Genomic DNA, 17,775 nt, shown 5'->3' on the forward strand with positions numbered 1-17,775 from the left:
AAGGGATAAGGAAAGCAGGGCCCATAGCATTATGGGTTTTTTGATACTACTGTTTTGATGTGAATTATATGAATAGGAGAGGTAAATCAAGAACCACAATATACAACCCCCCCGTCTACTTCTGCATAGCTGCTTCCTCTTTGTGGAATATACTTTATAAGTTGCCAAGTTCTGGAGAACACCTATACAAGTCTTTGTTCATCTATACTTGATGTAATATTTGGCATAATTCTGATATGAGAACATCCAAGAATCATAAAATGGTATAATGTTAAGAGCTCACCCATTTTTCAATAATCTTTTTAAAACGAAATGACAATTCAAAATGCTGCATAATAGTTAAGGAAATAAGTAAGTTGACATGGATTAAAAAGGCGGCAAGAGGGTTAAAGCTCCCTCATAATACAAGATATGTAGAAGTGAAGATAGAGCTGGGGTCATTGCTGATAAAAGTCGGGAGATAACATTCAAATTCATGGTCAAGTTTCAGTGCAGTTGTATAGTCCCTTTCAGAAGGTTTTACTTGAAACCTCAGAGTCTTCTCTTTGACAGATAATTCAGCCAAAAGGAACCTTAAATATCTATAGCACACACAACTGCAGCTCATACAATTAGAAATAAGTGAAAACAATGACTCAGTTAGCACAGGTGAGTTTGTCAAGCTATCTAAATTACTCGTGAGACAATTATCATAGACTAATCCCATTTTAGGATCTCTCGGACTTCACATAGTCATAGAAACGTCTGTTGAAAAGTCAAGTTTTTGCCACTACCAGTATAGCTCAAACCAGATTAGTCTTTGTAAAAAATGATTGCAGCATACTAAGGACATGGGATTAAATAAACCACATTTATACCTCAAACCAGATTAGTCTTTGGAAATATTAATTGCAGCATACTAAGGACATGGGATTAAATAAACCACATTTATGGTCGTAACGAAAATGCTAAGAGCTACATGACAAACCTGTCAGGTTCACCTTGCTTTGGCAATTCCTTGTCTTCTAGACTTGGGATTCATGACTTGATCAGATAGCTGAATAATTCAACAAATGATGATTCTTTTTGTCAAACTGCAAGGAGTGTAATTCCTTTCAATGGGTCACTCATGGAAAAATTATTATTGTATTGAGATCACCAAGACCACTTATAGAGGAAAACCAAAAAAGTGGTATAAGAAGGATACCATAGAACAATCAACACTGATAGTTTATTATAAATATCTGCTAATTGATCCAAATGATTAAGGACATCTGAAACAAAATGAAGCTTATAAGTTAACAAGTCAAAGTAAAATACATCACCATTTTGAGACCGTCGAAAAATGAAAACAAAGAGAAAATACATCTAAACTTAGGGCCTAAATTTGCATCACTCAGTATTTGCTACAAAGGAAAAAAAGTTTCCTCAAGGCTAAGTTGCCTTTCTTGCTGACAAACATCCAGCATTGGAAGTTGGGAGTTCATGAGTCTGGATTTGATTTATATTGATCTTCCAACAACCATAAGTACCATTTTAGCCACCTTTCTACCCAAAATGAAACAACTTTTCATGGGACATTCATAACTTGAATAGATTGCAACATGTCAGAGACAGATATAACTAGGTCGCCTGACTTTATCATTCCCCGAGCTTTCAGCAAGGAGAAAGTCTTGTTGAGGTTGCTCTCCATATCATCAGAAAAACTCAAACGGAATGGTATGAGACCCCATTGCAGGTTCAGGCGTCTGCGTACAGAAGTCGTCGTGGTAAATGCAAATATGGGGCAATCAGGTCGGCAGCGTGACAAAAGAGATGCCATGTGACCAGTCTTTGTATAAACAAAAATAGCATCCACCTCCAAATTGTTGGCTGCAATATAGGATCTGAGATCAGCATCTTAAGCAAGTCAAGATAAAAGAGGGCATGAAACAAAAGGCATAGCTTTAGATCTGTTCCCAAAATTGTACTTCATGCTCTTCTTTGAGATGTAAACATTTCATCAATGAGCACCAAGTGGGTGCTGCCCATATAGACCAAATATTCTAGCAAGCAAAAGAAATATAATTATTAGGAGATTTCAAGTCTAGTTTAGTATAAAACCAATTTAATGGAGTCATGCTTGAGAGTATCTTATGTTCAAGACTTGCATATGATGGCATCTCATAATCCCATATCCTTTGACAAGGCACAAATTATTAACAAAAGTTCATTTAACTACAAAAAATCTGTAGACAAATGGTTCTTACCCATCTTAGCAGCAGAGTTGCATATCTCTTCTGAAATGCGGTCTGCAAAAGAAGATGCTATGCCAGGGAGTTCCATTGCTTCATGACGTTTCTCCTCTCTCCACCATTTCTCAATTCTCAGGCTAACACTTCTCAGAACAGTCAATGCTTTCTCAGGGAACTGGCCCATGGCAGACTCACCAGATAGCATCAAGGCATCTGCTCGCTGGCGAACTGCTTCTGATACATCAGCTACTTCAGCTCTGGTAGGTGTTGGGTATTCTATCATCGATTCAAGCAACTGACTTGCAACAATAACTGGCTTATTTAGTTGTCTGCAGACTTGGACTATCTTTTGTTGTTCTGATGGAACCTGCTCCAAGGGGATCTGTGCCCCTAGGTCTCCTCTTGCCACCATAGCACCATCTGATGCTTGGATGATTTCCTCCAAATTCTTTAATGAGTCAATACTTTCTATTTTTGCAATGACAGAGATGTCACTGCATTCACCACATCAATTCCATTAGTCAAATGTACATAAGTTTTGGAACAAAAAATAAGTAGGTGTACATTCCAGAGAACACAGAATCAAGTTTCAGAAGAGCATTAATGGAACTCCAAATATTTCCAGTGCTAGCATATCTGGGGCATATGCGAACAGCTTAGCAATAAACTGGACATTCTTCCATAATACAGTGTGAAGACATGACCAACAATATTCAAAGAGGCCAGAAAGGTGGTAAACATCCCATATCTATTCGCACGCGAGTACAAACAGTAAAAATCTGAATAAAATTGAAAATATATCTCACCTATCACGAGCTCGTGCCTGAATATAGCTCTTAAGATGCTTTATAACTTCCGCAGACTTGACAAACGATATAGCGAGAAAATCAACACCCTCCGCAATGCCGAAATCAATATCCAACCAATCCTAAGGTAATGCTTAAGAGTGAGAAACTTACAAGCATATTGCATGTCACTATTATGTTAATAAGAGTGACCAAACAATGACATGTTCAAGCTATTCACAAGCCATTCCAGATAATATATAAATCTAACTAATAGGTTGTCGGACAAAACATTTATACTTCCTCTGCCACTCATACACAGTAGGCTTAACTCGTCCTAACCTATAATTTCTGGATCTTTTCCGTGATATTCCAATTTTGTTTTAGGCCCTTTTCTAGTATACATATTTTAGACATAAATAAACCATAATATAGATTGTTCAGCACAACAACACTTCAAAACAGAGGATTACTCTTCCCTATATAAAGGCAATAGCTAACAAAAATATACGCCATGATCTATTTTTAATGCTGATGCAATCCATGCTAGTTGGACTTTTGCTACCATCTGAAAAGGAAAAAATCAAACTTCGTTCATGTCAAACATTGTTTGAAGGCCTGATGTCTCTCGAACGAAAGTTTTCCAAAAGCATGACTTTGAATGGAACACATCACACATAACATGAATTTGAATTTAGTTATAATGCTATCACCTGCATTCCAATTGCTCCAGAAGTTTATACATTTAGCATTCCAACCAACAATAAGATGAAATTTTCACAAAACAAGGCTTTAAAGCATAAACCTGGCTGAGGCAAACCGTAAAATTTGATCTAAAAGAAATGAAATCTAAAGAAAGAAAGACGAAAGAGATGCACAGACCTTTGAGGATATTGTAGGGAGCATTGCATTACGTTCCCGCACTAAGCTCCCATCACGCCAGAATGTAAGATTAGCCCGAGGTAATAGAAGGCCAGGATCTGTACAGCGACACTTGACATCTGGACCAATTTTCTCAATCACCTCAAACCTCACCATTCCACCATCTACTAGAAGCTCATCACCTACTTTTACATCTGTCATGTGAGAACAGCTTTATTAGCACTAGACATAAATGCTTGTTTAAGGCTTAATATGTAAACTATATGAAGCTGGATGATTTTAACCTTCAGCAAACCCATCGTAGTTTACATTAATAGTGCGTTCAGGAAGACCGGAATCAAAGGCTCGGACACTGAATGTCCATATTTCACCATCCTGTATAAGATTACAAAATCCTCAATTAGGTCTAGACATGATAACATTACATTATGCATTGCAACACCAAACAATTTTCTTGCTGCTTCAAAATGAAAATATACCATGCATCTCTCGAAATACTTCTAAGAGTAAGAGAAAATTCGACTAAGCTTAAGATAAATCACATCTACTTTTGAGCTTCTAATACATCTTTTGGTTCTGGAAGATGTTAGATCGTATCTTTACAATAATCACAAAACATAGCTATTTGAGCCTCATGATGCTTTCACCTCACTAATACATTTTATTAGCAAGGAATATTAAAGGGGATCTCTAGTTTATGATACTTCTTTCAGAGATTAAGGCTTCCATTATGCTGGATACAGAATCTTAGGCAGAAGTTTAACTCTGAAAGTGTTGTGTAACTTTATACTAGTGTTTTAAATGTGGTGATCGAGAATAAGCGGTGCAACTCATTTAAGTAAGAAAGTACTTTTGGGAAAAAAGTATTTAGGGATGAAGTCTTATTTTCAAGTCCCGAAAAGGAATTTCTGGAAAGAGGGAGTATAATACACTCTAATTCATTTGTTTGGCAACTATCATTTCAATATTGGTAATCAGCTTTTTTGTATTTAGTAAGCGGGTACAAAGAATCAATTTTTTTCAGATTATGGATCTATTATACTCGTTTTATCAATAAAGAATTGCATAATTCACAAAAATGACTTCATTTTGCTAAAGTGATGACTACTAGTTTTTAGATATGCACTGGTCTTTCCCAAAATGGTTGTTAATGTGCGACCACCTATAGGCTAAATATACAGCAGCCTAACAATTCTAACCCGAAGCTAAACAGATGACAAAAATATCCGGACCCATTAGCACCACATTCTACTTTCAAACTTGAAACAAACAGATACAGGCTAGCATAAACCCGTGTTCCACGAGGGCATCCAAGAATGTCCCATTTTCTCAATAACTATAATTCCACTCTTATCACCCCATAAAAGTTTCTATCTTTTATGATTAGCATCAAAATATAATAATGTTAATTCAATAAAAATCTAATTCCATCAGATTCTCAATGAGTACCTCAGCTTTGGCTGACGAAGCGCCACCGAGATCCCCCATGTGAATCTCACTCCCCTCAGTATCCATCATGATCGCCACCGCATACCCTTTCTCCTCATTCAATCTCCTCACACGCTGAATCACCTCGCGATGCCACTCCCTCGTACCATGACACATATTAATCCTGGCAACATTCATCCCTCCAACCGCAAGCGCCTCTAACTGCTCCGGCTTACACGTGGCAGGACCGATCGTGCAAATGAGCTTCGTTCGCCGCGTGCTCCGGAATCCGTTCTCCTTGAGCTCCGCCTCCGTAACGGCATCAACCTCAATCGAGCTGGAATCCGAAACCAGAGGAAAAGGGGCGCGGTCCTGCACCGCCGAGGAGCCAGCGCCGTTGTCGGATGTTAAGATGGAGGGGTTTGGGTCGGATGCAGAAGCTCTGATGAACAATGAGGTTTTGATAGGGTTTTTGGTGAGCGAAAAGCGGGAAATGGCAGTGGCAAAAGGTGTGGGGCGGCGGGATATCAAGGGTTTGGGGGAATGGGAGGTGGAAATGGAAAGATTCAGTGCCTGCGCCATGAATGACCAAATTCTTCTACTATAGACAGACCGCCGCCGTGGATAGTAGAAATAGGGCAGAAGATTGCTGGGGATAGCGGAGAAGAAGAGGGGCGGAGATTTCTGCAGAGAGTCCAATCAAGAGAGGAAAGTAGATGACAGTGAGAGATTCTGGAGGTAATAAAGGAGGGGGCGGAGAAAGCTAAGTGAGCAGAGGAGCTTGGGAAATGTCGCTGGACATGGAGATTTAGGGGTGGCCGGGTGGGGGAGTAAAATATAATTTATTGATTTTTTAGGGCTAAAAAGGCGTTTTGAATAAAAGTCATTCATGTATAATTATAGGATTAATTATAATTAAACCCTTTAAGAATATAAAATTATAATTTTCTCAAAACCATTTTTTTTTTAAATTGTACTTGCACCCCTCCAATAATTTTATGTTTACTAGTATACCCTTCACTTTAAGGTTTGTATGGAAATGGAAATGTTGACATCAATAGAAAAGAATTGTAAAAATTTACAATTTTATCCTTCATTTAGCTTAGGTATAAATTAATGACAAATATTGTAGTAATATTTTTTATACTATTAAGGAGTTAAATATAATATACATATAGAGCCAAAATGGTGTAACTATATTAAAATATTAGTTTTGAATTATAGATATTGAATAAAAAATAGTTGTTGATAAATAAAATAATTTGCATTTTTTACATTCTTTGAGTACTTCCTACACATAGATGAGGTGATGTTAATATTCTTGTTGCATCTATTTTTTGAAACTATCTTATTAATCCACGTCGTATGTATTCTACAATTGAAATATATTCGTATAACGAAAAAGAAGAAGATGCCAATATATTTAGGAGTCAAAATGTCAGTAAAAGAACAAGCAATCTTCAAGATAAGGGTAAAGAGAATATAAGTGTAATTAAAAATTATTTTAAAAAATATATGTTTTATTTTTAAAGAATTATAAGTGTAATTAACCCTATGCCATATCTGATTATGTTTAATAAGTTCATTTCTACCTATGCAAATATATATTTACTAAAAAACAAGCATATCATAAAAGAATAAAGCAGATATAAATCGTGTTTTCATCTGGAGAACAACGAGAATGGTGGGGATATTTTGTGCCTTTGGACTAGACCATATAGGGTTTAACTGCTCAAAGTTTTTGGTACAAGATTGGCACTTATCCCCAAGACCAATGTCTTAAAATTCCTTTGATTATTTTTATTATATGTAATTTTGTTTTTGGCAAATTTATTAGGATATTATCTAATTTAGTTATTGGATTAATTATTATAAATTCATCACAGCCAATCTACAATATATCCGGATAATAAAGTATCGATGGTTGAAAAATTGATACAAATATTAAAAATTGAGTTATTTTTTCAAATATAGAATATGCTTCATATATGTATATGTATGTATGTAATATATATAAAGGTAGCAACCGAGTTTGGGTAATCGTATGTTAGGGTTTATCGTAATAATCGAGTTGCCGTTGGCTGACTCCTCAAACTTAATACAGTAAGTTATTTTCTCAAGTTTAACCGTCAAAGAATTACCTTAGATCGACGTGTAACAGTCTCAACAAGACTTTTTACTTATTAATTAGTTCGACACTGATTTAATATAAAATATTTTCGTAATTATTGAACTATTTTTTATAATTAAAAAAGCCAACTCCTTTATCACACAACAGATGTCATTATTATTGACTTTCAAAACAAAGGGTGCAAACTACTTGCCAACACAAGTGAGACAACGACAAGAACATTTGTAAATCAAAACAGCAAGCACTTAAGAGAAATTAAGCATAGGCATCTGGATTTTGAGCGAGGAAAGCTTCGACAGCTTTGTACATTGCCAAGACTCTTTCCTTGCCTGCCTTCACTTCCTCTTCTTTCAGCGTAAACTCTCCGACTGTGTAGTACTTGCTCGTCACCTGACAAATGGAACCTCCATCAGCCGACTGCTCGAATTGAACGCTATAAGTTATTTTCTCAAGCTTGTCCTCCAAAGAATCGCCCTCGACTAATGTGTAACCGTATGTCAATGTCTTTTCATTCAGCTCATCGATACGATACTTCACGTACTTGAAAGGGCTACCTGCATCGTTCATGAACAAATCAGACCTTATATTTGTGTGTCAATAATGTAATATTAGGGTTATTGTTGGGCACACCAGTGGGTATTTGTCTTATTTTATGTATTGATGTATTGGATCAACCAATATTGTATTGCTGAATTTATCAAAATATTGATGTAATCATGTAATTACCGCTAAAATAAATTATGTCTTGCAGGAATCTGCATGCCTCCAATGTCGAAGGAGGTTAACTAAACCGAAAAAGAAATAGTTAATCATACTACCTTCGGCAAAATTGATCTGCTTGATGGTTCCGGCACCTCCATCGCCTTGAAGGATGTCGATGCTCTTGATGGCCTGTGGCATGAGTTTGGGGATCAAGTTGTGTGAATCGAGGATGGACGCCTTAAAGATCCTGGAAGGAGGGATTGGTGAAGAGTGTTGGTCGGTGAATGTGGTGATAGCCATGATGAGTTTGAAAGGAACTAGTAGCTAGACAAGTTATTGTAAGATAGAAGAATTATGCGACTTGTCGGAGTTGGATGAAGAAGAGAGAAAGCAAAAGCGCAATTTATAGGCTTCTTGCACTGCATATTTTGTCGTTGATGGAATGATTCCTGAATGTGTCATACATGGGGGCCGGCTTAACTACTCACCCCACATCTATTTTGTTCCTCTTTTGTAGTTACCTCAATCTTCCCAAAATTAATGTATTTTCCGATGTTCGCAAGAATGCAGCTGTGGTTTTGATAAAGGGTAATTAAATTACAACAATTTCCAAGTTTATACACCTAAAATAATTTAAAAAATTAATTAATTATTTAGAAGAATTTTATAATTAACTTATAGGGAAAAAATGCAATTTACCCCATGTGAAATGAGAATTAAGCAAAAAAATACTTATGAAAAATAAAATAGTAAATTACCTCACGTGTTTTAAAAAATAAAACAAATTACCCATAACAATAATTTAGAGTGGGGATAATTTACTTTATTTTTTAAAATATAAGAAATAATTTATTAATTTTTTTTGTAAAAATTTATTTACACATTTCAAATATGGGAAGAGATAAACTACACTTAATCCTAACTTATAGTAATCTTTCTATATCCCAACCATCCATGAAAATCATCACAACCGTTGGGCTCTCCATCCCATATAAGATCAAGGAGTTGAGTCGAGATTCGGGTCCGGGTAAGGGTAAATGGAGTTGGGTCGGGGCCCATTACCAGGAGCACGCCTACAATTCCCATTGCTGATTCCCCCACTCTTCTTTTCCAAGAAAATTTTAAAATTCTTCCAGTACTTTGAATCAGAGAGAGAAATATTATAATCAGACATTCTAAACTAAAGTTTAATAAACAATTTCCTTCAAAAAAAAAAGAATTCCTTCGTCCAGTTTCTATCAATTATCAAATCACAATCCTTTCCCGAAAGGTCCGATCTTTTTTTTTTTTTTCCCGATTTTCTAGTGTTTCTTTCTTTGGTGTTTATGTGCACAATGATATTTTTCAGATCTTCGGCGGTGGCAGTTGGGGGATATAGAGTGCTGTGATGGGGGCGCTGCTGTCAAAGATGTGGTTCATGTTGTTCCCCGCGACGGAGTACAAGATCGTGGTGGTGGGTCTGGATAACGCCGGCAAAACGACGACCCTTTACAAGCTGCATTTGGGGGAGGTGGTCACCACGCACCCTACTGTTGGTAGCAACGTTGAGGAGCTTGTCTATAAGAACATTAGATTCGAGGTCAGCTCCCATTATTTGAGAAGCTATTTTTATGGGTATCATGTAGCAACACGAGCTGGTATTTGTTTATGGATTTGATGGGATTGATTTGCAATTATACATATATATATATATATATGTATGAGGATAAATTTTCTTTCTTTGATGGCAATGTTGCTAGTTTGAGGTAGTGGGTTTTACATTTTCTTGAAAATTTGGGATAATTCATGTGTATAGTATATCGTATTTTCCTTAATATGATTATTTGTCTGCTCTAATATGGACGTCTCTCTTGATTTATTACTTATGGAATTTGAGGCCCAAGGAGTTATTTTGGGAAAGAAAAAGAGAAAGAAAGGAAGTAATCTCAATATAATAGCCTTGGGGAGGCACCTCAGCATGTATGTTTATGTTTAGATATTAATGCGACCACAATGCTTGTGAGAGACTGAAAACCATAGTCTTTTGATCAAGGAACTATTCTTGATGTGATGAAGCATTGGAAAATTGAGGTTTACAGTCACTTGTACATTCAATGGGAATTGGTACTTATAAGACGTTATTCCTTTAATCAAATGGTTTATATTGGGGTAAAGACTATGACATGGTACTAATGGTGTGAGAATGTTTTTTGAATAACATGTATGCCTTTCTTTGGGAATAAGTGTGAATCCTTATGCTCATTCGAAAACCGTTTAGAATCCTGGTGGTTTACACTTGTAGTTTGACCTTTTGTTTGGACCTCTTTGGTTAATTCATTTTTGTCTCTGTCCACTCAGCATCCGGAGAGTGATTTTATGATTGTTGTCTAATGCATATGAACCATATTATGCTCGGGTGGCATATATCTACTGCATAATGACTCCTTTATTGCAATTCACTGAGCTCAATAGTCAATTTAGTTTCACGCTCTGGAAATTATTGCCTTTTCCACTGATTCCAGGCTGGATAAGAATCATTGAATATATTATAATATATATTGGATGCTTGTTGGTGGTATTGTTGTTATCCTGGTCAAATTACAATTTTCATTTTCTTAACTTTGATGATCTCTAACTCATTATCGGTGAAGAAACTAGTTTTTGAATCATATCAACCTTCTTTGTTTCTGACAAACTAATGGTACTCAAATCCTTTAGTTTGAACGTCTTGTTGGCTGCAAATACAAATTGGTATTGCATCTAGTCCATACAGAGATTTGGATGATTCAACTGATGACACCCCTGCCAGTAACTTGAATGCCAGAATCCGGTCAGAATAGAACTGACTTCTTATTGCTGTCTTTTATGGGAAGGTAGAACTTGTTTACTTAATGGTTCATAGAGACAAGTATTAGGTCCAATCCTTCTCTTTGTGAAACTGGTCCGGGTTCTTCTCCAAACTTGCACCAATTTTCAAAATGATGAGCATTTGGCTATAAGAAAACTAGCTGATGGCCTCCAAATTGTTCTTTGAAATCTGTGATGTGGAACAAGTAGCCAACAGGGCAATAAATGCAACATGTAGGTTTTAACATTCTTTTCCATTTCTCTTCAATGCATCAAATAAGTTGTAGATTATTGGAATGCTTTTTGAGTAAAAAATCATTTTCTTTCCTTTCTTAGTATCCAAACTTGCATTTAACTTGTGACATGGTGTAAAATGAGAAAATGCTTTTCATATCATAGATATTCACTACAGCAGCTTTATCTTTCCTGGATTCCCTAATTCATTTCATTGTTTCTATACTTCATCAAATCCTCAACCTGTGTAATTTGACTGATCTTTCGATTCCTTATAATCAGGTCTGGGATCTTGGTGGACAAGATAGGCTCCGGACATCATGGGCAACATATTATCGCGGGACTCATGCTGTTATCGTAGTGATAGACAGTACTGACAGAGCGAGGATCTCTATTATGAAGGATGAAATATTTAAGCTGCTTCCACATGAGGATTTACAGAGTGCGGTCGTGCTCATCTTTGCAAACAAACAGGATCTCAAGGACGCCATGACACCTGCCGAAATAACCGATACACTTTCGCTTCACAGTATCAAGAACCATGATTGGCATATTCAAGCTTGCTCCGCGCTCACTGGTGAAGGTCTCTATGATGGATTGGGGTGGATTGCTCAGAGAGTAACTGGGAAAGCACCAAGCTAGAAGAATCAACAGACTCACATCAGAAACGTCCATTTCCATGTTCCAAACTCAGTAAATATTGATAGTTTGATGTATCACCCAATTATCCAAATCCACGAACTTTATACTTACATTGTTCTCATTGTATTTTGTTGCAATAGGGTTGCTGTGTTTGCTGATTAAACGTTTGAGGCCAGGAGCATACTTCTGAATGATTTAGAAGTGTTATTTTGAAGGGCACATATGAATCTGAAGGTCTTTGTAATAGGGTGGTTTTGGGAGCTGCAGCCCACTGTATAGTTCTACTTATTTCTAGCTTTTACAATCTGGTGAGCGGCATGATCAATTCTTTTCCCATCTGAGTAGATTATAAACCGTCGGATCATGCTTAATGATGTCAATATTTTATTTTATAATATTTTTACATTTTATTTAATATTCAGCATCTTTGGGTGCCTACTCAAGTGTATGGTTTTGGAATGCATTTGGGATAATGATGGACAAACGAAAACAGAAGTTACTGTACAATAAAAGAACAATGTAGATGTAATGAAAGCTACCACTCAATCACATAGAAATTTATAAATGAATTGGGTTGAAAATTCCATCAGTTTTTTCAACATCATACATTCCTTAATATCTGTTACTGTGAATGCCACTCCAACATCCAGAGTCTGATGAATCTGCTGAAGTGTGACAACGAGGTTGTTTCTGAAAGAACGATCATCTTGTGTTCATAGAATACACTGTGTATTGTGGTCACCTGTTGTAAGCGAATTTATCTGCAAAGTCCACTTGAAAAAGGAATTCATGAAAAACATCTGCAACGGTCATAATATCCAGCACCTGCAACCGGAAGACTCTGGTGGTCCTTCAAACCATCTGTCCCAGGTAGGATTTACTGGGCCATTGGTTCTGAAAAGCACAAACGACATATCCTTATTTGACAAAGTTGATTTCAATTGAGAAAAGTTAAAGAAAGTAAAAAGAACTCATACACTGGGAGCAGAGGATCTGGTCTTGTTTCTGTATTCATCAGCAGCCTGTATAAACAGAATTAAAAGTAGAGGTTGGGAACCGAAAGAATGCAGAGTTAGCACATAATCCTAGAATCTGGCGCTTACTCTTTACAAGCAGCAGATGCTCTCTCCAATTTCTCAAGCTGTTCTAGTTCTTCCTGCACACCATATATCACCAGAAAAAAACTTGTTCTTAATAAATTACATGGAGTATTCAGCAAAGTGGCAATCTTAAGCAATTTTATCAGACATAATTTGTTTTGAGTTTTCACAATTTCATCAGCCATAATTTGTTTTGTGTTTTCAATAGTTCTAAGTATTCGAAGTATGACATTCTAGATGTAAAAATAAAAAGAATTGGCTAAGGAAAAAAGATTCATGTGTTTCAAACATTGTTTTTAATTATCTTACGTACAAGGTACCTGAACTTTGTTCAATGTGATTCACTGGGAGAAACAGAAAAAGCACATAACTAATTACCAATTACCAATTTTTTTGTTTGAAAAAAGAAAGACCGAGAACGTACTAACAAAATTAATTTAAGGGGCCTGATGCAAAGAATCTGTTAATACTCAAACCCCAGAATCAACAAAACTCCACTTTTCCTGTTTTACATTGTACAAAAGAATTGAATTTATTTAATGTAAAGATTTTGTGAATCAAGTTTCAGATGCTGCCACCTCCGCTAACTGTTAACCCAGGCATTTAATTTAACTCCAAGTTTTTGGAATTTAAGGCCTAAAGTTCGATGCTGCGGACAGTGGTTCGGAAAATAATTTTATTGCATGGTGAAAGGCAATAATGATGCACTAAATTGCGATCCATATATTTGAGGAACAGAAATGGGGCACTTATGCAAAGCTCTAAGCGGTGCATTTATTGAGAATTTTCATTTTATCCAGCAACTAGATACTTCAAAGTTTACCTTCTAAACCGAATGCTAAAAGGATCTTTCATCTTCTTGGAAAGTACCAAACAGAAAAAATATTCGATATTGTTGCACAGTTAAGTCCTACACCCCATATATCTCAACAATTTTCCCTTCATGAAAACTAATCGCTTGTAATCCTTACTATGTTACTCCTCATTTTTGCTTGTGTATCTATTTCAAACACAAAAAGAACTAACACACATGGTATATCTCAAATCCACTGTCGAACTCCTGCTGTCAAGTGTCAAACCAAGAATCCAATTTCTAGCTTCCATTTTATATGTTATACTACACAATGCACTCCGAAAAGGGGAACTATCATAATTTAGAGGCTAATCTGCAGTGAACCCAGTGTTCTTCCTTCTTCTGACAGTTGGAAACAAGTGTGCCTATCTAAAGCTAATCAACTGATGTACCTCAAAGAAATGAAACAGAAAAAACAGCGTGCGACAGAAAGTGTTAAGTAGACCTCTGGATTCTCTCCCTGCCAAGTGGTAAATGAATGTTCCTATCATCCTATACCCGAAGGCGATGTACCTTCTCGAGGTCAAGTCTATCGCTTTATCATTCTACATCAACTGCAAAAGAATTATCAAATCCCATTTCCCAGATTTCTCTTTGGTGCTGTATACTTAAATGCCCCAACTCAGAAAGAAACAGAAACTTTTCACCTAATGATAAAAGCTCAATTCCCACACAGCTGACATAATATACATCAAGATTTCACCTTTAACCACCAAAACAAAAACTGGGCACTCAAATTCAATTCCTAGATAACAGAAACAACAAAAGATCAAAAATCTTGAAACATGAGTCAAACTGGTCAAAGTCAAACGGAAGGCGACAGCAAACAGAAGCAAACCTCCAAGAATCGAGTTTCTTGCTCGAGTCTCTTCAATTCAGCAGAAATCCTGTGTTTCCCTCTTGTATCCGTTGCCCCCACCACCGATCGCACTTCACCTGAACTCCCTGTTTGCATCTTTTTTTCTTTTGTATTTATTTCTTCACATACAGAACCAAATCAACAAAACAAACAAAAACCAGCCCTTCAAAATTGATGTTGTAGATTTATACTAGAAGCCCATTTTATGAAGAACAAGATTCCAACTTCTTTGAGCATTCAGTTGCACAACTCTCTCATCGGGATTGGAAATTAGTAAGCAACTAAAAAAAAAGGAAAAAGGAAAAGGGTTTTACTGTTTGGATTTATGTGGGTGTGGTGTTTGAGGTTTGGAAAAGGGAACAAAAAGGAGATAAAAAAACAAAAGGAACTTTCCTGATTTTTGTGTTTTATTGCCAATAGATTTTGTCAAGAATCAAATGATGAAAGGATTGAAGGGAAAGGTCATGGACTTTAATTTATGAGGGAAAAAGAATTTGGTAAACAATGGAATTTTAATATATTTCACAGACTATATTTATTTTAATATTTGTATTTCTTTTACTATTTTGTAATGCAAAGTTTTCTAAAAATAACACCCTTTTCACTGCTATTAAGATGATAGACTTGTGATATTGATGTTGCATTTAATTCATGATTGTGTGTTTATTAACTCTAATTTACCAGAATATTTATTTCAACTCTCTATGATATTAAGCGCGTATAGTATTTATTCTGTTATTTTACAATTTATTTATTTTGACTCTTTATGATGTTAATTCTATTATATCATAATATCTCAATATAATAACAAATTAAAAAAAATGAACGGTTAGTGGACCTTAATCCCATAATCTTATACTTGTTCATAAAATTACAACTTTAATCACCAATCATTGGTCCATTCTAGTAGATTATTAAGATTAAACATATAGTCAAATAAACTCAATACTTATAATATATGCAGTATTAATGGTAAATTACAATGGACTCTTTTGAAATTTGTTATTATTACAAATACCTTCTTATTATTTGAAAAATTATAATACCCCCTTACAACTACAAATACCCTAACAAATATCTCTAGTGACAACTCATTATAAAAAATATTTGTTAAAATATTTATAATTTTAAAAAGATATTTGTAATTAAAACAAATATAAACAGAATTCCTTGAACTTTAAACTACTGTTGCACAAAATCATATGCATTACAATTATAATTATTACTATCAAATTTTCTATTTAAAATTTGATATGTTGGGTTCAAACCCGATTCATCATCACCTCTACGTTAAAAGAAAAAGGGTTTGATTAGATTGGTGTGGAGTTGAGCTGCCAATAAAGTTGGAAAGAGTTGTAAACTTTGAGCTTTTAACTCTACCAAATTGGTTGTATTCTTATGAAGAGAATGCATATTGGTTGATGAGAACAGGCGAAGCTTCCATCTCATTTCCTCGCAATTTCTCGGCACCTCACTCTCCTAACTCTCAAGTAATTTTTAGGGAAATAAAAAGAGTAAAATGCAGCCACTAACGTATGGGATTATTTGCACTTTACTCTCTATGTTTTTTTTAACACTTTTCTATTTAATTTTGAATTTTGTTCCACTTTACATTTCTTAAGGAATAATGATGAAACATTCTGTCTGCGTATGATACACGCGCCTAAGGGCGATTTTGGATTCCATAACATTGTAAAGATTAAATGCAAACAGCTCTCCAACATATGAAATCATTTACACTTTGTCTACCAATCTTTTAATAAAAAATAAAAAAATAAAAAAATGGAGAAAATAAACTCGTGTATTTCTATTGGCGTCACCATCAAGTATATGTGTTTATTTCAGTCCATGCCAACATTATATTTGACTTGTAATGTAAAGTGATTTATCTACAGATCAAGCATTAAATTTTCTTAAAGTTTTCTCCATAGTTTTTCTAATTTGTTTTTTTTGTTTTGTAAAAAGTTGGGAGGGAGGGGGGGGGGGGGGAGTGGCAAAGTGCAAATGATTCCACAAGTTGGGGGGCTATTTACATTTAACCTTTACAATTAATTCGCCCTTAAGCGCGCGAAGACAAAATATTCCATCATAATTTCTCGAAAAATGCAAAGTACAATAAAATTAAATGATTGGGTGGAGAAGTGTAAAAAAACAGTTGGAAGACAAAGTGCAAATGATTCCAAATGTTGGGGGTGTCTAAATTTTACCCAAAAAAAATTTATTCCACCACTTTTTCATACCAAAAAATTGAGTAATCGAACTCTTTTTATTAAACTATACTTCATTGTTGGGGTTGGGGGGGAGGGGGGCAGGGGAGAAGTATTGTAATCTAGATTATTTAACGTTTTCATCTTTTAACTTTTTAAAATAATATTTTAATTCTATATTTTTCTTTTAGTTTCATTATTTTCAGTCTTTTTCTTCACTTGAGTTTACCTCTCTTTGCTATAAGAGTGAACTTTGATGAGAATAGACTGAAATAACAAAATTAAAAAGATGTAGGATAAAAATACTATTTTAGAAAAGTTAAAAAGACAAAATGGTGGCAAAAATAAGCTAATAGGATTAGTAGCTCCAATTTTAAATGCATATGCATAGGGTGAACTCAGACAAAAAAAAAAAAAAAAAAAGATGAAAATCGTGAAAGTTAAAGGAAGATAATGTCAACCGAACTATCTGTGTGGAATAAAAAATGTATTTAAACCTTTACTTTAGTGATGCTTTAGTTTTAGATGTTTTAAATATAAATTGTAATAGTAAAGATAAATTTAATTTAAAATTGATGAACTAAAAGAAAATAAAAGTTGATAAATACTGTAAAAGTTTTTATTACACATAAATGAATATAGTCTCATACATAAAGTTGGAGGGGTTAAAGAGTTTTATTTTCACAATTTGAGAGCAAAAGATTTATATATCATATGCTTGAGAGTATCAAACTGAACTTCACTCTTTAATAATATCCAGTTTATGTTGGTTGAGAATAATTTCTAAACTTTCTTAAGTAAATTATTTTTTTCCTAAGTAATAAAAATTTTCACAGCTCCAATAGTATTCGTACAGTTTCCATCATTTTTTTTAATATTTATTTATATTAAAATATAAATCTTTGTTCCGTTT

The 17,775-nt window shown here is 35.0% G+C and overlaps 4 protein-coding genes across 5 annotated transcripts; 1 reads left to right on the forward strand and 3 right to left on the reverse strand.

The window, feature by feature from the left end:
* Positions 1-1,254: 1,254 nt before the first annotated feature.
* Positions 1,255-6,155, reverse strand: PKP-ALPHA (Pyruvate kinase family protein). The gene is made up of 6 exons (XM_011092779.3): positions 5,330-6,155; positions 4,165-4,255; positions 3,881-4,074; positions 3,020-3,141; positions 2,229-2,707; positions 1,255-1,851 (listed from the first exon to the last, which is right to left on the reverse strand). The coding sequence occupies exons 1-6, from the start codon at positions 5,888-5,890 to the stop codon at positions 1,550-1,552; spliced, it is 1,749 nt and encodes a 582-aa protein (XP_011091081.2). The 5' UTR covers positions 5,891-6,155; the 3' UTR covers positions 1,255-1,549.
* Positions 6,156-7,585: 1,430 nt separating this feature from the next.
* Positions 7,586-8,569, reverse strand: LOC105171614 (major allergen Pru ar 1). The gene is made up of 2 exons (XM_011092778.3): positions 8,258-8,569; positions 7,586-7,993 (listed from the first exon to the last, which is right to left on the reverse strand). Exons 1-2 carry the CDS (start codon positions 8,439-8,441, stop codon positions 7,695-7,697), a joined length of 483 nt encoding a protein of 160 aa, XP_011091080.1. The 5' UTR covers positions 8,442-8,569; the 3' UTR covers positions 7,586-7,694.
* A 671-nt stretch (positions 8,570-9,240) lies between these two features.
* LOC105171613 (uncharacterized) lies at positions 9,241-12,258 on the forward strand. 2 transcript variants are annotated; one of them, XR_848589.3, is made up of 4 exons: positions 9,241-9,411; positions 9,490-9,720; positions 11,484-11,894; positions 11,984-12,258. XR_848589.3 is itself a non-coding variant. In XM_011092777.3 (3 exons), the coding sequence occupies exons 2-3, from the start codon at positions 9,529-9,531 to the stop codon at positions 11,841-11,843; spliced, it is 552 nt and encodes a 183-aa protein (XP_011091079.2). In that variant the 5' UTR covers positions 9,241-9,411; positions 9,490-9,528; the 3' UTR covers positions 11,844-12,258. The 2 variants fall into 2 exon arrangements, 1 of the variants encoding a protein (XP_011091079.2); XM_011092777.3 differs by having other exon boundaries at positions 11,484-12,258.
* A 111-nt stretch (positions 12,259-12,369) lies between these two features.
* Positions 12,370-15,084, reverse strand: LOC105171612 (guanine nucleotide-binding protein subunit gamma 2). Its single transcript, XM_011092776.3, has 4 exons — positions 14,635-15,084; positions 12,947-12,999; positions 12,821-12,865; positions 12,370-12,737 (listed from the first exon to the last, which is right to left on the reverse strand). The coding sequence occupies exons 1-4, from the start codon at positions 14,749-14,751 to the stop codon at positions 12,653-12,655; spliced, it is 300 nt and encodes a 99-aa protein (XP_011091078.2). The 5' UTR covers positions 14,752-15,084; the 3' UTR covers positions 12,370-12,652.
* Positions 15,085-17,775: the final 2,691 nt, after the last annotated feature.

This window comes from Sesamum indicum, linkage group LG10 (assembly GCF_026168435.1).
Source record: "Sesamum indicum cultivar Baizhima isolate 11 linkage group LG10, ASM2616843v1, whole genome shotgun sequence".
Taxonomy (NCBI): domain Eukaryota; kingdom Viridiplantae; phylum Streptophyta; class Magnoliopsida; order Lamiales; family Pedaliaceae; genus Sesamum; species Sesamum indicum.

What these genes read in the sequence shown, in the direction of transcription:
- LOC105171613 (XM_011092777.3), top strand. Translation starts at nt 9,529, where the DNA reads ATGGGGGCGCTGCTGTCAAAGATGTGGTTCATGTTGTTCCCCGCGACG. An exon ending in ATAAGAACATTAGATTCGAG is followed by an intron (nt 9,721 to 11,483) that starts GTCAGCTCCCAT and finishes CCTTATAATCAG; the next exon opens with GTCTGGGATCTTGGTGGACA.
- LOC105171612 (XM_011092776.3), bottom strand. Translation starts at nt 14,751, where the DNA reads ATGCAAACAGGGAGTTCAGGTGAAGTGCGATCGGTGGTGGGGGCAACG. An exon ending in AAGAAACTCGATTCTTGGAG is followed by an intron (nt 13,000 to 14,634) that starts GTTTGCTTCTGT and finishes TATGGTGTGCAG; the next exon opens with GAAGAACTAGAACAGCTTGA. An exon ending in GCATCTGCTGCTTGTAAAGA is followed by an intron (nt 12,866 to 12,946) that starts GTAAGCGCCAGA and finishes CTGTTTATACAG; the next exon opens with GCTGCTGATGAATACAGAAA.
- LOC105171614 (XM_011092778.3), bottom strand. Translation starts at nt 8,441, where the DNA reads ATGGCTATCACCACATTCACCGACCAACACTCTTCACCAATCCCTCCT. An exon ending in GCAGATCAATTTTGCCGAAG is followed by an intron (nt 7,994 to 8,257) that starts GTAGTATGATTA and finishes TGAACGATGCAG; the next exon opens with GTAGCCCTTTCAAGTACGTG.
- PKP-ALPHA (XM_011092779.3), bottom strand. Translation starts at nt 5,890, where the DNA reads ATGGCGCAGGCACTGAATCTTTCCATTTCCACCTCCCATTCCCCCAAA. An exon ending in CTTCGTCAGCCAAAGCTGAG is followed by an intron (nt 4,256 to 5,329) that starts GTACTCATTGAG and finishes AATCTTATACAG; the next exon opens with GATGGTGAAATATGGACATT. An exon ending in CAACTCTGCTGCTAAGATGG is followed by an intron (nt 1,852 to 2,228) that starts GTAAGAACCATT and finishes CCTATATTGCAG; the next exon opens with CCAACAATTTGGAGGTGGAT.